This window comes from Camelina sativa, chromosome 6 (genome assembly GCF_030686135.1).
Source record: "Camelina sativa cultivar CO46 ecotype springtype chromosome 6, ASM3068613v1".
Classification (NCBI taxonomy): Eukaryota; Viridiplantae; Streptophyta; class Magnoliopsida; order Brassicales; family Brassicaceae; genus Camelina; species Camelina sativa.
In genome coordinates this window covers 4745001-4757123 of record NC_141885.1, presented here as the reverse complement: position 1 = coordinate 4757123, position 12123 = coordinate 4745001, and the positions used below count along the sequence as shown (strand labels likewise).

The 12123-nt window shown below is 33.6% G+C and overlaps 1 protein-coding gene and 2 pseudogenes across 2 annotated transcripts in view; 1 reads left to right on the top strand and 2 right to left on the bottom strand.

The window, feature by feature from the left end:
* Positions 1 to 1345: 1345 nt before the first annotated feature.
* LOC147942270 (uncharacterized) lies at positions 1346 to 3409 on the top strand. The gene is made up of 3 exons (XM_087455997.1): positions 1346 to 1454; positions 1578 to 2746; positions 2987 to 3409. Exons 1-3 carry the CDS (start codon positions 1346 to 1348, stop codon positions 3407 to 3409), a joined length of 1701 nt encoding a protein of 566 aa, XP_087312123.1.
* A 1147-nt stretch (positions 3410 to 4556) lies between these two features.
* LOC147942269 (uncharacterized) lies at positions 4557 to 7504 on the bottom strand (annotated as a pseudogene).
* A 4194-nt stretch (positions 7505 to 11698) lies between these two features.
* LOC147942268 (uncharacterized) overlaps positions 11699 to 12123 on the bottom strand; it is a 3478-nt pseudogene continuing 3053 nt past the window's right edge. The window contains exon 10 of the transcript XR_015560210.1: positions 11699 to 12123. This exon is cut by the window's right edge and continues 38 nt beyond it. The product of XR_015560210.1 is annotated as an uncharacterized LOC147942268 (transcript).

The following is a 12123-nucleotide window of genomic DNA, read 5'->3' as shown; positions in this document are numbered from 1 at the left end:
ACCATTATATATCTCGTGTTTTTTAATTTGTTTTTATCTCGTGGTACCAAAGGAGTCAGTCCTATTATATGATATGTTTTTGTTTTTATTAGTAAAATCTATAATTTATCAACATGTAGTATACCAATTTAGATTTACTTACCACATTAGTAGGAAAAACCACTAATTTAGGTGTCTTAATTTTTCACATAATTCATTCCAAAATAATTACTAAGAACAAAAAAAATTGTTTTTAAAAACTCCAACTTTTATTTTAAAATGTCGTGTTAAGTTGGAAAAATATCATCAGACAGTTAAATACTTAAATGTTAATATTTTAAAGTCATTTAATGCAAAAGATACTCAAATGATATTAAGATACTCTAATGAAAAAGGGAGATAAGATCATTTTGAGTTTTAGGCTTTTAATCCAAACCAAAAAGGTCAGGATCAGGAAAAAAATGGGAAAATTGGAAAAAAAAGATCACTAAAAAAAAAATTGTCCATCTACACCTTTTTTCTTTTTAAATGGTCATTTTTACCTAAAATACCTATAGAAATTGAAAAACCCATATTTAAAAAGTTTAAAAATGTGAAATATAGGAAAATAACTAGATATTTAATAATAGAGGTAATATTATTTTTTACAAAAAAAAAATGTATAAGTTGTTTTTTTGATGGATAAAATTTGATATAAAAATTTTAGAAAACGTTTTCTGCTGTCCTGAAAATTTAAGATGATGTGTTCTAACATTTTGTACATGTTATACTAAATCAGGAATAGTTTCTGCTCTAAATAGTTTAGAGGCCCGAAATTCTGAATTCTACAAAATTCAGAATTTGTATTCTACGGTTTACTCTATGTTCTAAACGTTTTAGTATAATCTTTCTACGGTATACTCTATGCTGTAAAATCGTTAGAATATGTGTTATTCTTTTTACTCTATCTCTGAGAAAATTAGTTGACATCTACTACCAAAAATTAGATTGTATACTCTGAAACTTTTAGTGATTGCTAAATATAGAAAGTGAATATTTAGAATAGGAAACTCAATATTCATCTAATAATTAGCGAAGATCGAATTTATTTGTTAAGATTGTGTTCTACGAAATTTAGAAATAGTTGTCTAACGATTTTAGAAATTATTAAAACAACTCTAATTGTTTAGTGCACTACCTTATGGTTTGTAAACCGTTTTCTCCCATTTCTTTTCACCATTTTCGAGCCATGGCAATGCACATCTATGTTAAGAGTGGTGTGTGGAGATTGTTTGACAATCATGAGTGGAGATTTATTATTGATGAAGAAAATCGTGGAAGATTACTAACTTTGGAATAGAGTACAACACATGAAGAATTGAAGATTATGGTTTCAGAAGCCTATGCAATAGAGCCTAGTATGGTTGATATGGAGCTAAGTTTTTTACCCACAGATCTCACTGCTGATTGTCCTCCTGTCGTTATGATGAATAATAGTCAGGTCACAAATTTTCTTTCATACTATAAAAAGAAGAAAATAGTAAATTTGTGTGTGACATTTAAAGGTGGTGTTGAGGATGTTGGGAGCAAATTCGAACTGGATTTGAATAAATAACCAGGGGTTTCAAGTGATAAAGATGACGATGATAGACCGAATGAAAACCTAGCTTTATTTGTGGGTACTAATGATGCCAAACGGAATGATGTTTTAGGAAAAAAGACATCCGACGAGAACGCCGGTTATGGTGTTGGAACGTCGTTCAAAGGTGTGAGCGTAAGGAAGGGTCAATATTTCAAAAGCAAAGAAGTGTTACAAGCAACAATGGAATTGTATGCGATGAGGTACAACTGTGACTACAGGGTTACAAAATCTGATACAAAATTCTGGTGTATACGCTGCATAGAGGATATTTGCAAATGGAGTCTTCGTCGTGAGTGTTTAAATGGGTCTACGTATTTCAAGATCAACAAGTTTGTGGGTCTCCATACTTGTGCTCCTTCAAAGAAGAAAAAAATTTGTAGGACACCATCAGCTAAAACAATTGGACATCTTATTATGCAGAATTATGAGGGTGTATTGGAAGGGCCTAAACCGAATAATATCATTAATATTATTCGTACAGAGTATGGTTGTGATTTAACTTACTCTCAGGCATGGGAGTCTCGCGAGTATGAAGTGAATGAAGTTAGAGATATTCCTGAGAAGAGTTATGGTAAAATACCAAAGTACTTGTACATAATACAAGAAGCGAATCCGGGTACATTTACATATTATGAAGTTGATTGCAACAATAGATTCAAATATCTATTTATTTCTTTTGGTCAGTCAATAAGAGGATTTTACAAGGGAATGAGGAAAGTTATTGTGGTTGATGGAACATTTCTGAAGAACAAATACAAAGGAGTTCTGCTAGTTGCTACAACTGTAGATGGTAACTCTGATTTGTATCCAATAGCATTTGGAATTGCTGATTCTGAGAATGATTCTTCATGGGAGTGGTTTTTTGAGCAACTTAAGGTTGTTATTGGAGATGATAAAGATTTATCTTTCATATCAGATAGGCATGTGTCAATTAGCAAATCACTTGAAAAAATCTATCTATTGTCTACTCATGGTATTTGCATCCACCACTTGATTGGTAATGTAATTACATATCACAAGGGAAGGGGTGTAGCTGATTTGGTTTCAAGAGCATCTAAAGCTTATAGAGTTGCTGAGTTTGAAAAACATTTTGGAGAAATTTGCAACATCAGTCCTGCGATTGGAGAGTACCTAGAGGATGCTCAGGTTAAAAAAGGGCTCGATACCACTTTCTTGGATACAGATATGACTTAAACACAAACAATGCTGCATAATCGATCAATTCAGCTTTGAGATCACCTAGAGAGTATCCAGTAATCCCTTTGTTTGACAGCATCAGAGAGATGTTAACACGGTGGTTTTTTGAGCGAAGAGAAAAAGATTTCAAGAAGAATAGTGAAAGGTAAATACTTTAAAAGTTATCCGATTGGAAGAAACATAATACAGGTTAAAGCGAATGGGGTAGACTTTGTGGTTGACTTGGAGAAAAGGACATGTTCATGTGGGAAGTTCCAAATGGGCAAACTCCCTTGTAGACACGCCATCAAAGGAGCTTTTGATATAGGCAATGATCTCTATCCATATGCTGATGATATGTATAGCACTACCAGTTGGAGAGAGTACTATGAGGAGACTGTTAATCCAATAGGTATTCCAGAGAACGAATGGGGCATCCCTGACCACGTTGAGGCTGCAAAAGTTATACCACCTGAAACAAGAAGACACCCTGGTAGACGAAGAAAACGAAGACATGAAACGGTTGAAGACAAGATAAGAGCGTCTCAACAATCACAATCGTCAAAGAGACACAAGTGTAGCTGTTGTGGTAAAGAAGGACACAACCGATCCACATTAGATGTCCCAATATAGGTAAGGTTATGTTTTATTCTTTGTTAGGATTTTAAACCATTCCCATTTTCTTTGGTTATTCTTTGTTGAATTATTCATTTCTAGTTTTTGTTTAAACTTTACTCTTGAGTTGTCAAGTCTAGTTCAACATTTCATTATTTCACTTTCTCTGGTTTCTTCCTTAAGAACATAAAACCAAGTTAACAACACGATCATTCTCAAATGCTAACAAATTCGATTAAAAAATATGATCAATGTGATACGCTCACAAACCAATTTTTCACGGTGAAGATCCAAAAGGAAAAAAAGCTCACAAATTCAAAAAAAAACACACATGATCATACTCATACGCTCAGCCTAGTAATTTGTTGCATCCAATCATGATCATGCACAATATCACTAAGATCACCATCATCTTCTTATTGCTGGTTTTTGCTTCAGACAAAGCATCCTCTATCTTCTCAAATATCTCCTTTTCCATCTTCTCGTAAACTGTTTTCTCAAACTCCAATCTCTCTGTTCTGAAATCTTTCAGATGCTTCTCAAATTCAACATTCTTTGCAGTAAGGGTATCTATCTCGTTGACAAAAGCCTCATCAACCCATTTGAAGGTGTGATCATCGTTCCTAAGCTACAAGAAGCCCAACTGTTATAATCAAAATCAAAAACAAATTCAAACGTGTAACAATACCAATTTACCTTGTTTGATACAACAAAGACACAACGATAATATCTCCGGTAAGGATTGGGATCAGACTTCGATATAAGTGCTACAATTCCTTCCCCGCACCAACATCTCCTTGGGACACCAACCACTCTTCCTCTTGCACGGGAACTAGTTTATCCAGTCGAATTTGTCGATAAATTGCTCATCTTCTTCTCACAGTCGAACGAGAACTAGGTCGACTTTAGGTTTCTTAAATTTGGGGATTTATGTGTGTCACTGTAAAGGATCGGGTTTGGTGCAAGATACAGAATCGGTTAAGTTATTAATTTGGTATTAGCTCTTAAACCAAATTAAAAAATCGGTTTGATAATAAACCAAATTAAAAGTCATACCATATATTAACTTAAAAATGAAACCAAAGTCAAACAATATAATTTAGTCAAAAATGAAACCAAAGTCATACAATGTGTCAAACTAAAGACATACTAAAAAGATGAAAAGTCAGTCAATTTCGACTCTATGAGACTCCAACTTTGGAGGGACATAGTTCTTCATACGCTCAAGTAATAGTGGATCGTTTGCAGCTTCCCACATATCGACAGCAATCTTCAAACGTGCTTGTTTGATGTTCTCATCGGTCATCAAATCCAAACTTAGAGATTTCATATGACACTCGATGTATTTCAATGCATAAACCCCGCAATCGCTCTTTGACCTATTCAACTCAGACAGCACCTTCATTTCTATGATTTCATATTGTGTCAAAAGAGATGGTTTTCCATTCACCTTTGCATTAATTTATTTCAAAATCCTTGGGATGCAGTTTGCGAAACACTCGACATACCTTCTATTTTTGTGTCCAGCACAGTCGAAGACTTCAACAGTTCTTAAGACGAAGTTAACGCAAACAGAAATCCAGTGGTTGCCGTTGACGAAAATCGGAGCGTATATCCTGTCAACATCTGTACCCCATTGTTTACCTGTCTTTAAGTGAGAAGGAAACTCACCATTAGCATAATCGAGAAGTCTACTATCCCATTTGTGCTGACGCTTTGTTTTCAAGTACTTGGTGTATTCCACTTTGATTGTCTCACTGAACAAGCAATTCATGAAACCCACAAGGTCTGACTGCATTCGCCCTAAAGATGTTTTCTCCCGAAATAAATACATCATCGCATCAATTTCCTTGAAAACAAATAAAAGTTAAGTTTAAATTTGAACATGGTAAAATAATGAACAATTTAAGTATTGAGAAAAATCAAGTTTATACTTACTTGATTGTGCAACCACTTGTTGTGAGAAATGACACGATCAAGTAAATCTAAATTAATTACCGATGGACCCAACTGGAGTTTCTCGTGACTGTGAAACAAATAGTAATTTGTAAGGTCAAAAATTTAAAAGCTGGACAATTGTAAATATATGTCTAATTTAGAATAAAAATTAGAAGACGTACCCAAGATTCCTTTACCATGCTTCCAAAGCATTCCATCTAACATCGGATACGAAAATCAAATCAGCATCATCGTCATACTTTCCCGCATCTATTGTAGGATCAGCTTCGGGTACACATGATTTTTGCGAAAGATGTCCTACACTTTTCTCTAAGAAATCTTGAGTGCTCAATAAATCTTGACTGTCAATATTAAGGTCTATGGCACCCGATTTGGTGAACAAATCATCGTAAACAAAGTTGTCTTCCTGTCAATGGAAAGATCAAACAAAGTTTAATGTTTACAAAAAAAAACATCCAAACAAAGTTTAATGTTTACAATACAATACATAAGTTCACCAAGACAATTACAATACATAAGTTTACAATTAGCCGTATATTTTCAAAAAATTACATAGCCGAATGTTTAAAAAAAAAAATACATAGCCGATTTCCAAAACAAGTTTTACCAAGTTACTTTTTACTTACCAAACTCTTTGGTTGAACGGATGGTGATTTTCCCTATGTCAAAAATAAGAATCAATACGTTGTTAAGGCACCATTACATATACAACACCAAAGCATATTTTTTTTTTTTGACTTACCACATCTTTTGGTTTAAATGATGGTGGTGTGGCTTGTGTCGAAGTTGATGCTAGAGTGGATAGTATCTCCTTCACTTCTGATACATCATCCTCCATCTTCTTCAATCGCTGGCCTATTTCTTCCTTAAAAGGTTTGAAAGAAGCTTCAAACATACCTTTAATGAATGACTTCATTTCTTCATTAAAACCATGAGTGGTTGCGGCTCGCTGACATAGGAGTTGCATTTTTCGAGTCTCTACACCATGATCAATGTGCTTTGTCTTCCTCTTCTTTGTGTTTGATGCTCCCACTTTTACATCTTGCTTCTTCTCGCTACTCTCTAACCCAGAAAATTGATTATCTCCATCACTTTCCTTTTCAACATGATCATCTTCATTTACAACCTCCTCTATCTTCTCTTCTTCAACATCATTAGTTTCAACATGACCCCACTCATGGTCTCTAAAATCGTAACCAGATCGCACCAAATCGTTTACTTTTTTGACTTCCACAACATTGATCTCATCAGGCCTAAAAAACTCTATATCATTGTATATGTCACAATTTCCTGACCTCGAGATGTATGGATAAACGATATCCTACCAAAAACACATTAACAAAAATTTTGGTTAAGCAATAGTAAAAACAGAATCATATTCAGACAATGACAATTAAAGAAGAATAGAGAAAAGAAATTGCTAACCTTTGGTCCAAACGATTGCTCTATGAAGATAATGTCTTGATAAGACACTTTTGCAGCTCCCTTCCAGTTAGAACATCTAGCACCGTTTGTGAATTCCTTGTTGATCTTTTCTCCCAACAATTCTCCAATCACTGGAATTGCTTCCATAACCCATACTTGAAGTGCAAAGGAGAAACCATTAAGGATATAACTGTTGGTCTTCTTCAACTCCTTTCTTGTGTCCATGATCGAGGTCACAAGATAGTCAAAAGAATGTAAACCCCAAGGATAAGCTCTCAACTTATCAAGATCCATCACCAACTTGATGTATGAGAGAGGGATCTTTTTCTTCTCGTCCTTAGCCATTACCAAACCAGCTATGACGCACACATATACAAATCTTAGCTTGTCATCAGGTTCCCACTTGGGAGCTTCTACTAGGTGCACATCCATCAGCATCTTAATGGTTATCTCCCCATCTCTCTTCAATAATCTAGCCCAAAAACCTTTGTCTTTCTTCCAACTTTCTTCTTTCCAAGATTTCAAATCAAAGCTGAAATCATCATTGCATTTGAGTCCAGTGACTGCATATATTCTTGTATCGAAAATCTCATTGGCTTCCTTCCAAACACAAACAAAAGCTCATGTTTCTTATATGTGAGCAACTGCCGAGACATAATGTTGTGTATCAAACACGCAGAGTATCCTAACCCATTCTCGTAGATGGCAAACACATTAGCAAACACAGGATCACTCTTCACTTTCTCATACTCGGTTGGCAAAGTATCCTTGATTCTTGTCATGATAGACATTCTGCAGCTATTGTTTATTTGTTTCACTTATGGTTCATCACCGTATTTGAAAAGGCGTTTAGGGTACTCCTTGCCAACGCCTGAACAATAGATTAAGACAAATTATATCAAACACAACTAAATAAGTTGATAGAAATAACTTTCATGAAAAGAATCACAACTATTCATGTCTTAATTAATTTTCAAAATATATAAAAGTACCTTCATTAATCATTTCGATCGATCCTGATTTTTCACACATGTAGAAGCTAGTCTTCGAAATGCACCTGAAATGTGAAAAAACAAACATATCACAATCAAAGAACCATGAAAGCAAACATGATGATGAATCAACTACTAAAGATAAAACTGAAACCTCATCATAGGATACAATTGTCTAGTAATCGTTAACACAACAACAAAACAAGAACATGAAGAAGAAATGTAAAATTCAGTCTTTTAAAACATAAAATTCAGATTTGTCTAGTAATCATTCACACAACATAAAATCCAGACTTTTAAAACTTACGATATGGAGATTTCTCCAAAGGAATGTAAACTTTTAAAATTAAAAACATATCACCAACTCAAGCTATCGAGATTGAAAAAATTCTTGACACAAACTAACCTACAATTAGATGAACCAAGACAAGCCTTCCAACAATTTCAATGCTCTCATCTCTCATAGCTCAATTTAGTAATATAAATTCAAAACCGATTAAGAAAATCAACATGCAACTCCTAAATCTATACACAATAAGAAATCTAAAGTGATTTACACTGTAATATGAAGGCGAATTTAAAATGATGTGAAGAGAAGCAAACGATATTGAACGATGGGAGCAAACAAAATCATGGGAGCAAATAAAAACATGAGTTGCAAGAATAAAAGGAAAACAAATCAGAAGGAGGGCGAATCAAGGAAGAAGCTTCGCCCAGATGAGAAAAGAATAATAAAAATATCGGAAAAAACAAGCCGAAGAAATTCTCCGTCAAAGCCGCCGTTGCTGTATTTGTTTCTTCTATATGATTTGGTAAAAACGTGAATTCGGAGTGAAAAGGGTTTTCATTCCTTTTGGGTGTAGAAAACTCTGGTTCGAGAAGAGGTTTCTACATACTCCATTTTTATTTTTTTTATTTGTTTGTGAATAATTTAAAATTAAATTTATTGTATTTTCGTAAATTAGATGGTTTAAAAAGTGAGGGTAAAACTGAGTTTTTATTATTATAAAACCTATTTAACCAAACCTAAAATATAAAGGAACATATGGACATTTTTTGAAAAAAACATTCTTTTTTTTCCAATTTCCCCGAAAAAAATCATAGGTAAATAGTGAATCATGTGTACCTAACTTTAAATCCATGTCCAAGATCTACACACTTACGTTAAGTTCATAAAAATGCTAGTTATGATAAATCTACTTTGACCTTTGTTGAACTTTTCATGTATATTTTCTAAATTTATAACTGCAGGTAGAATCATCAAATGGGTTAGGTATATGGAATTAAAGTTTTAAACATATCATTCAATAATTTTATGTTACATTTAAATTGGCAACAAAAGATTTTGTTTGGAGATGAATGAGTTGAATAATATTCGACCTGAACAACCTAATATGTTCAACTTTTTCAGTTTTAAGCAACCATTTGTAGCCTTATTTCTTTTTAAGCAATCATTTGCACCCTTATATAGCTGATTATTCGTTATATTTACTCCTTGTTTTCAGTCCGACCGCTGATCAAGTGCTTCTTCACCACTTTTTTTGGAACAATGGTAAGAAGCTTAATTTCTTCCCGAAGGTTAGTGACTATGCTGATGTACAGGAAACAAAGTAATATTAAAGATAACAACCTCAGTATCCTCCCTAGGAGCCGTTATTCTTGGTTCCAGTAGGAGTCCCTGTCCATATCAGAGCTCGCAGAGGCTTCAGTCCGAGTGGGCAGATCTTGGCATGAAAAACCCAATCCAACGCCATAGGCTCCTTTTACAAGAGTCTTTTTACTGCTACACAAAACCTGAAAGATATGAGAAATATTTAGTGATTAGACAAAAGAAAAAGGCACAAGTAAAAATTCCCCTCTCAATTTTTTATTTATTTATTCCAAGAGAGTCACTTTTTTCACTAATTGTGTTAACAATTTAAAGACTAGCTTAGCTGAACACCTGCAGGGAAGATGACCTGACGTATCACATCCAGCAGCTTTTCAATCTTATTACCATGAAGTTTTTTCTGTCTTACATATCTACGTAGGTCAGAAAGAGAAGTGATTTTAATATGATGTTGATGAGATTCTAAATCAGGAAAAGTTTCGTACATTACAAGCTCTATACTTGTGCTCATGAATCATGATCTTTGATTGAAAGGTATCAGAAATTAGATCCTAAAATTGCACCCCACTATTGTCCTGCGAAATCATGAATACTTGCTTGCAAATATTTCCTCGGTATATATTTTAGGCAACGCATAAGCAATCTGAATATCGGCAGAGCTTCGTGGCGGGATGAGCCACAAAGAGAAGCCATCGATGAAATCAATTCTCTCTCAAACAACGATGACGACGAATCTGCAAGTGGAATCCGAAGTACTGTGAAATTCAAGAACGACTCCCACCATTCCTAATTGCCGGTTATGCATCACAAAGTATGATACTTGATGAAGAAGCTTTGTTTGTGTCTCCGTTCGGCTAGGAAGAATCTGAAACCAACAACAACAACAACTCTAAGAAACCAAAGACTATCTAGTTACAACAATTCCCATCACGGTTACAATTATCACGGTTACGGTTAAATTTTTTGTTTAACCTTCCCTTTAACCGTTTATTAAACGGTTTATTAACCATACAATTCTGGTTGAAGCTGTTACAGTTATTTTATAATATGATACGATTGATATTATTTGATGATATAATAAAATTGATATTATTTATTTATCATATGATTCATATTAAATGCTATTAGTATATTTTATTACGTTTTTAAAACGGTTACGATTAACAAATTATGGTTTAACTATACGGTGAACCAAAGATTTTGATACGGTTATGGTTAATATAATTTAGGGTTTGTTGGCATTTTAGTACATTTTAGAAACATAATTAGGAGAATGATGATACAATCACTATTTATAATTGGGAAAAGAGGGAGGTGTGAGATAGAGGTAGCAAGAGAAAGGAAAGTGTGTGGGACATAGTGATTGAGAGTTATGGGAAGAAAGATGAGAGAGAGAGGGAAGGAAGAGAGTGGTTATGTGGGCCTAAAAGTTTTTTTTTACTTCTTTATTATATTCTATATAATCTAAAAACAAAAATACTAGCTAATTAAAATTGGTTTTCGAAAACTTTTCAGATATATAAAAATCTATGTTTTTTTCTTTACAATTTGATATGCATATTGTTTGATGATTTTATTAGATAATGTTAAATATTTTTCCACAAATTTTGTATCCGTACACTTTATTGAGTGTACAGATGTTTGTACACATTATTGAGTGTACAGATGTTTGTACACATTATCTAGTGTACTGATGTAATTTGTTTAATTTGTACATTTAATTATGTGCACACACATATGTGCACGTAATAAGATGTGTAGACACTTGTACACTTAAAATAGTGTACGGATAATATAATATATTAAAAATTATTAAAAAAATTCATATCAAATTGTAAAGAAAAAAATATATAATTTTATGTATCTAAGAAGTTGAATGACAAAAAAAGACAATATAAATAGGTGAATAGTGGTCAACGTTGTTTTTTCTAATTGTAAATAGTGAATGTATTGATTTACCAATTTTGTTTCAAAAACGTATCATTTCCCCCAAATAACTCTATAATTTAACTATATATTTACGGTTAACGGTTTTGATTTTTAACCATTTTATACGGTTATGGTCCAAAATATGATTACGATTTAATTTTGGTCATGCCTAGTTTTAACCATGTATAATACACACTTAGAGAACTGAGGCACTTCTGCGTCTTCGTCGACATGTATTAATTAGAGTTTATGTTGTCTTCTTTTTTCTTTCCAGCAACTGATGGGGATTCAGATTCACTTGCATGATGTATATACCTGGATTTTAATATCTTACGGTTGCATTTTTAAGAATATCTATTTTAAGAACGGTCTATTTTAATATCTTAAGACTCATTTTATATATATTTTGGATTCATTTTGGATTCATTTTCTTAAGTTCTTATTTTCTTCTGCTTACGGCTGTATTTTCTAACATAATCAGACTATCAAACTCAAAACAAAATAAACCGAACATACAAACGAAACCCTCACGACAATAAGGAGTTATACCTCTCTCTACTTATCTTCTTCCTCAGTTTTTGTTTTTTCTTTTCTCCTCTCTCTTAATAAGTTCTTGAAAGATGGGGTGTTTGCATCGGACCTATAGGTGCAGCTCGGCTGTAGCCTCCTACGGGTTGGAAGATAGAACAAGTGCGACAGCGACTATAACCACAGAAGCAACTAGAACCACAAGAGTAATGGTTGTACCATTGAGGCTACTTCCACGAGATAGTCTCCTATATATCACTTTGCCGGACTCGTCAGCTTCTTTATAAAGA

Coding starts and splice junctions, on each gene's coding strand:
- LOC147942270 (XM_087455997.1), top strand. CDS start 1,346: ATGGTTTCAGAAGCCTATGCAATAGAGCCTAGTATGGTTGATATGGAG. Junction 1,455..1,577: donor TGTCGTTATGATGAATAATA/GTCAGGTCACAA, acceptor ATAAATAACCAG/GGGTTTCAAGTGATAAAGAT. Junction 2,747..2,986: donor AGTACCTAGAGGATGCTCAG/GTTAAAAAAGGG, acceptor AACATAATACAG/GTTAAAGCGAATGGGGTAGA.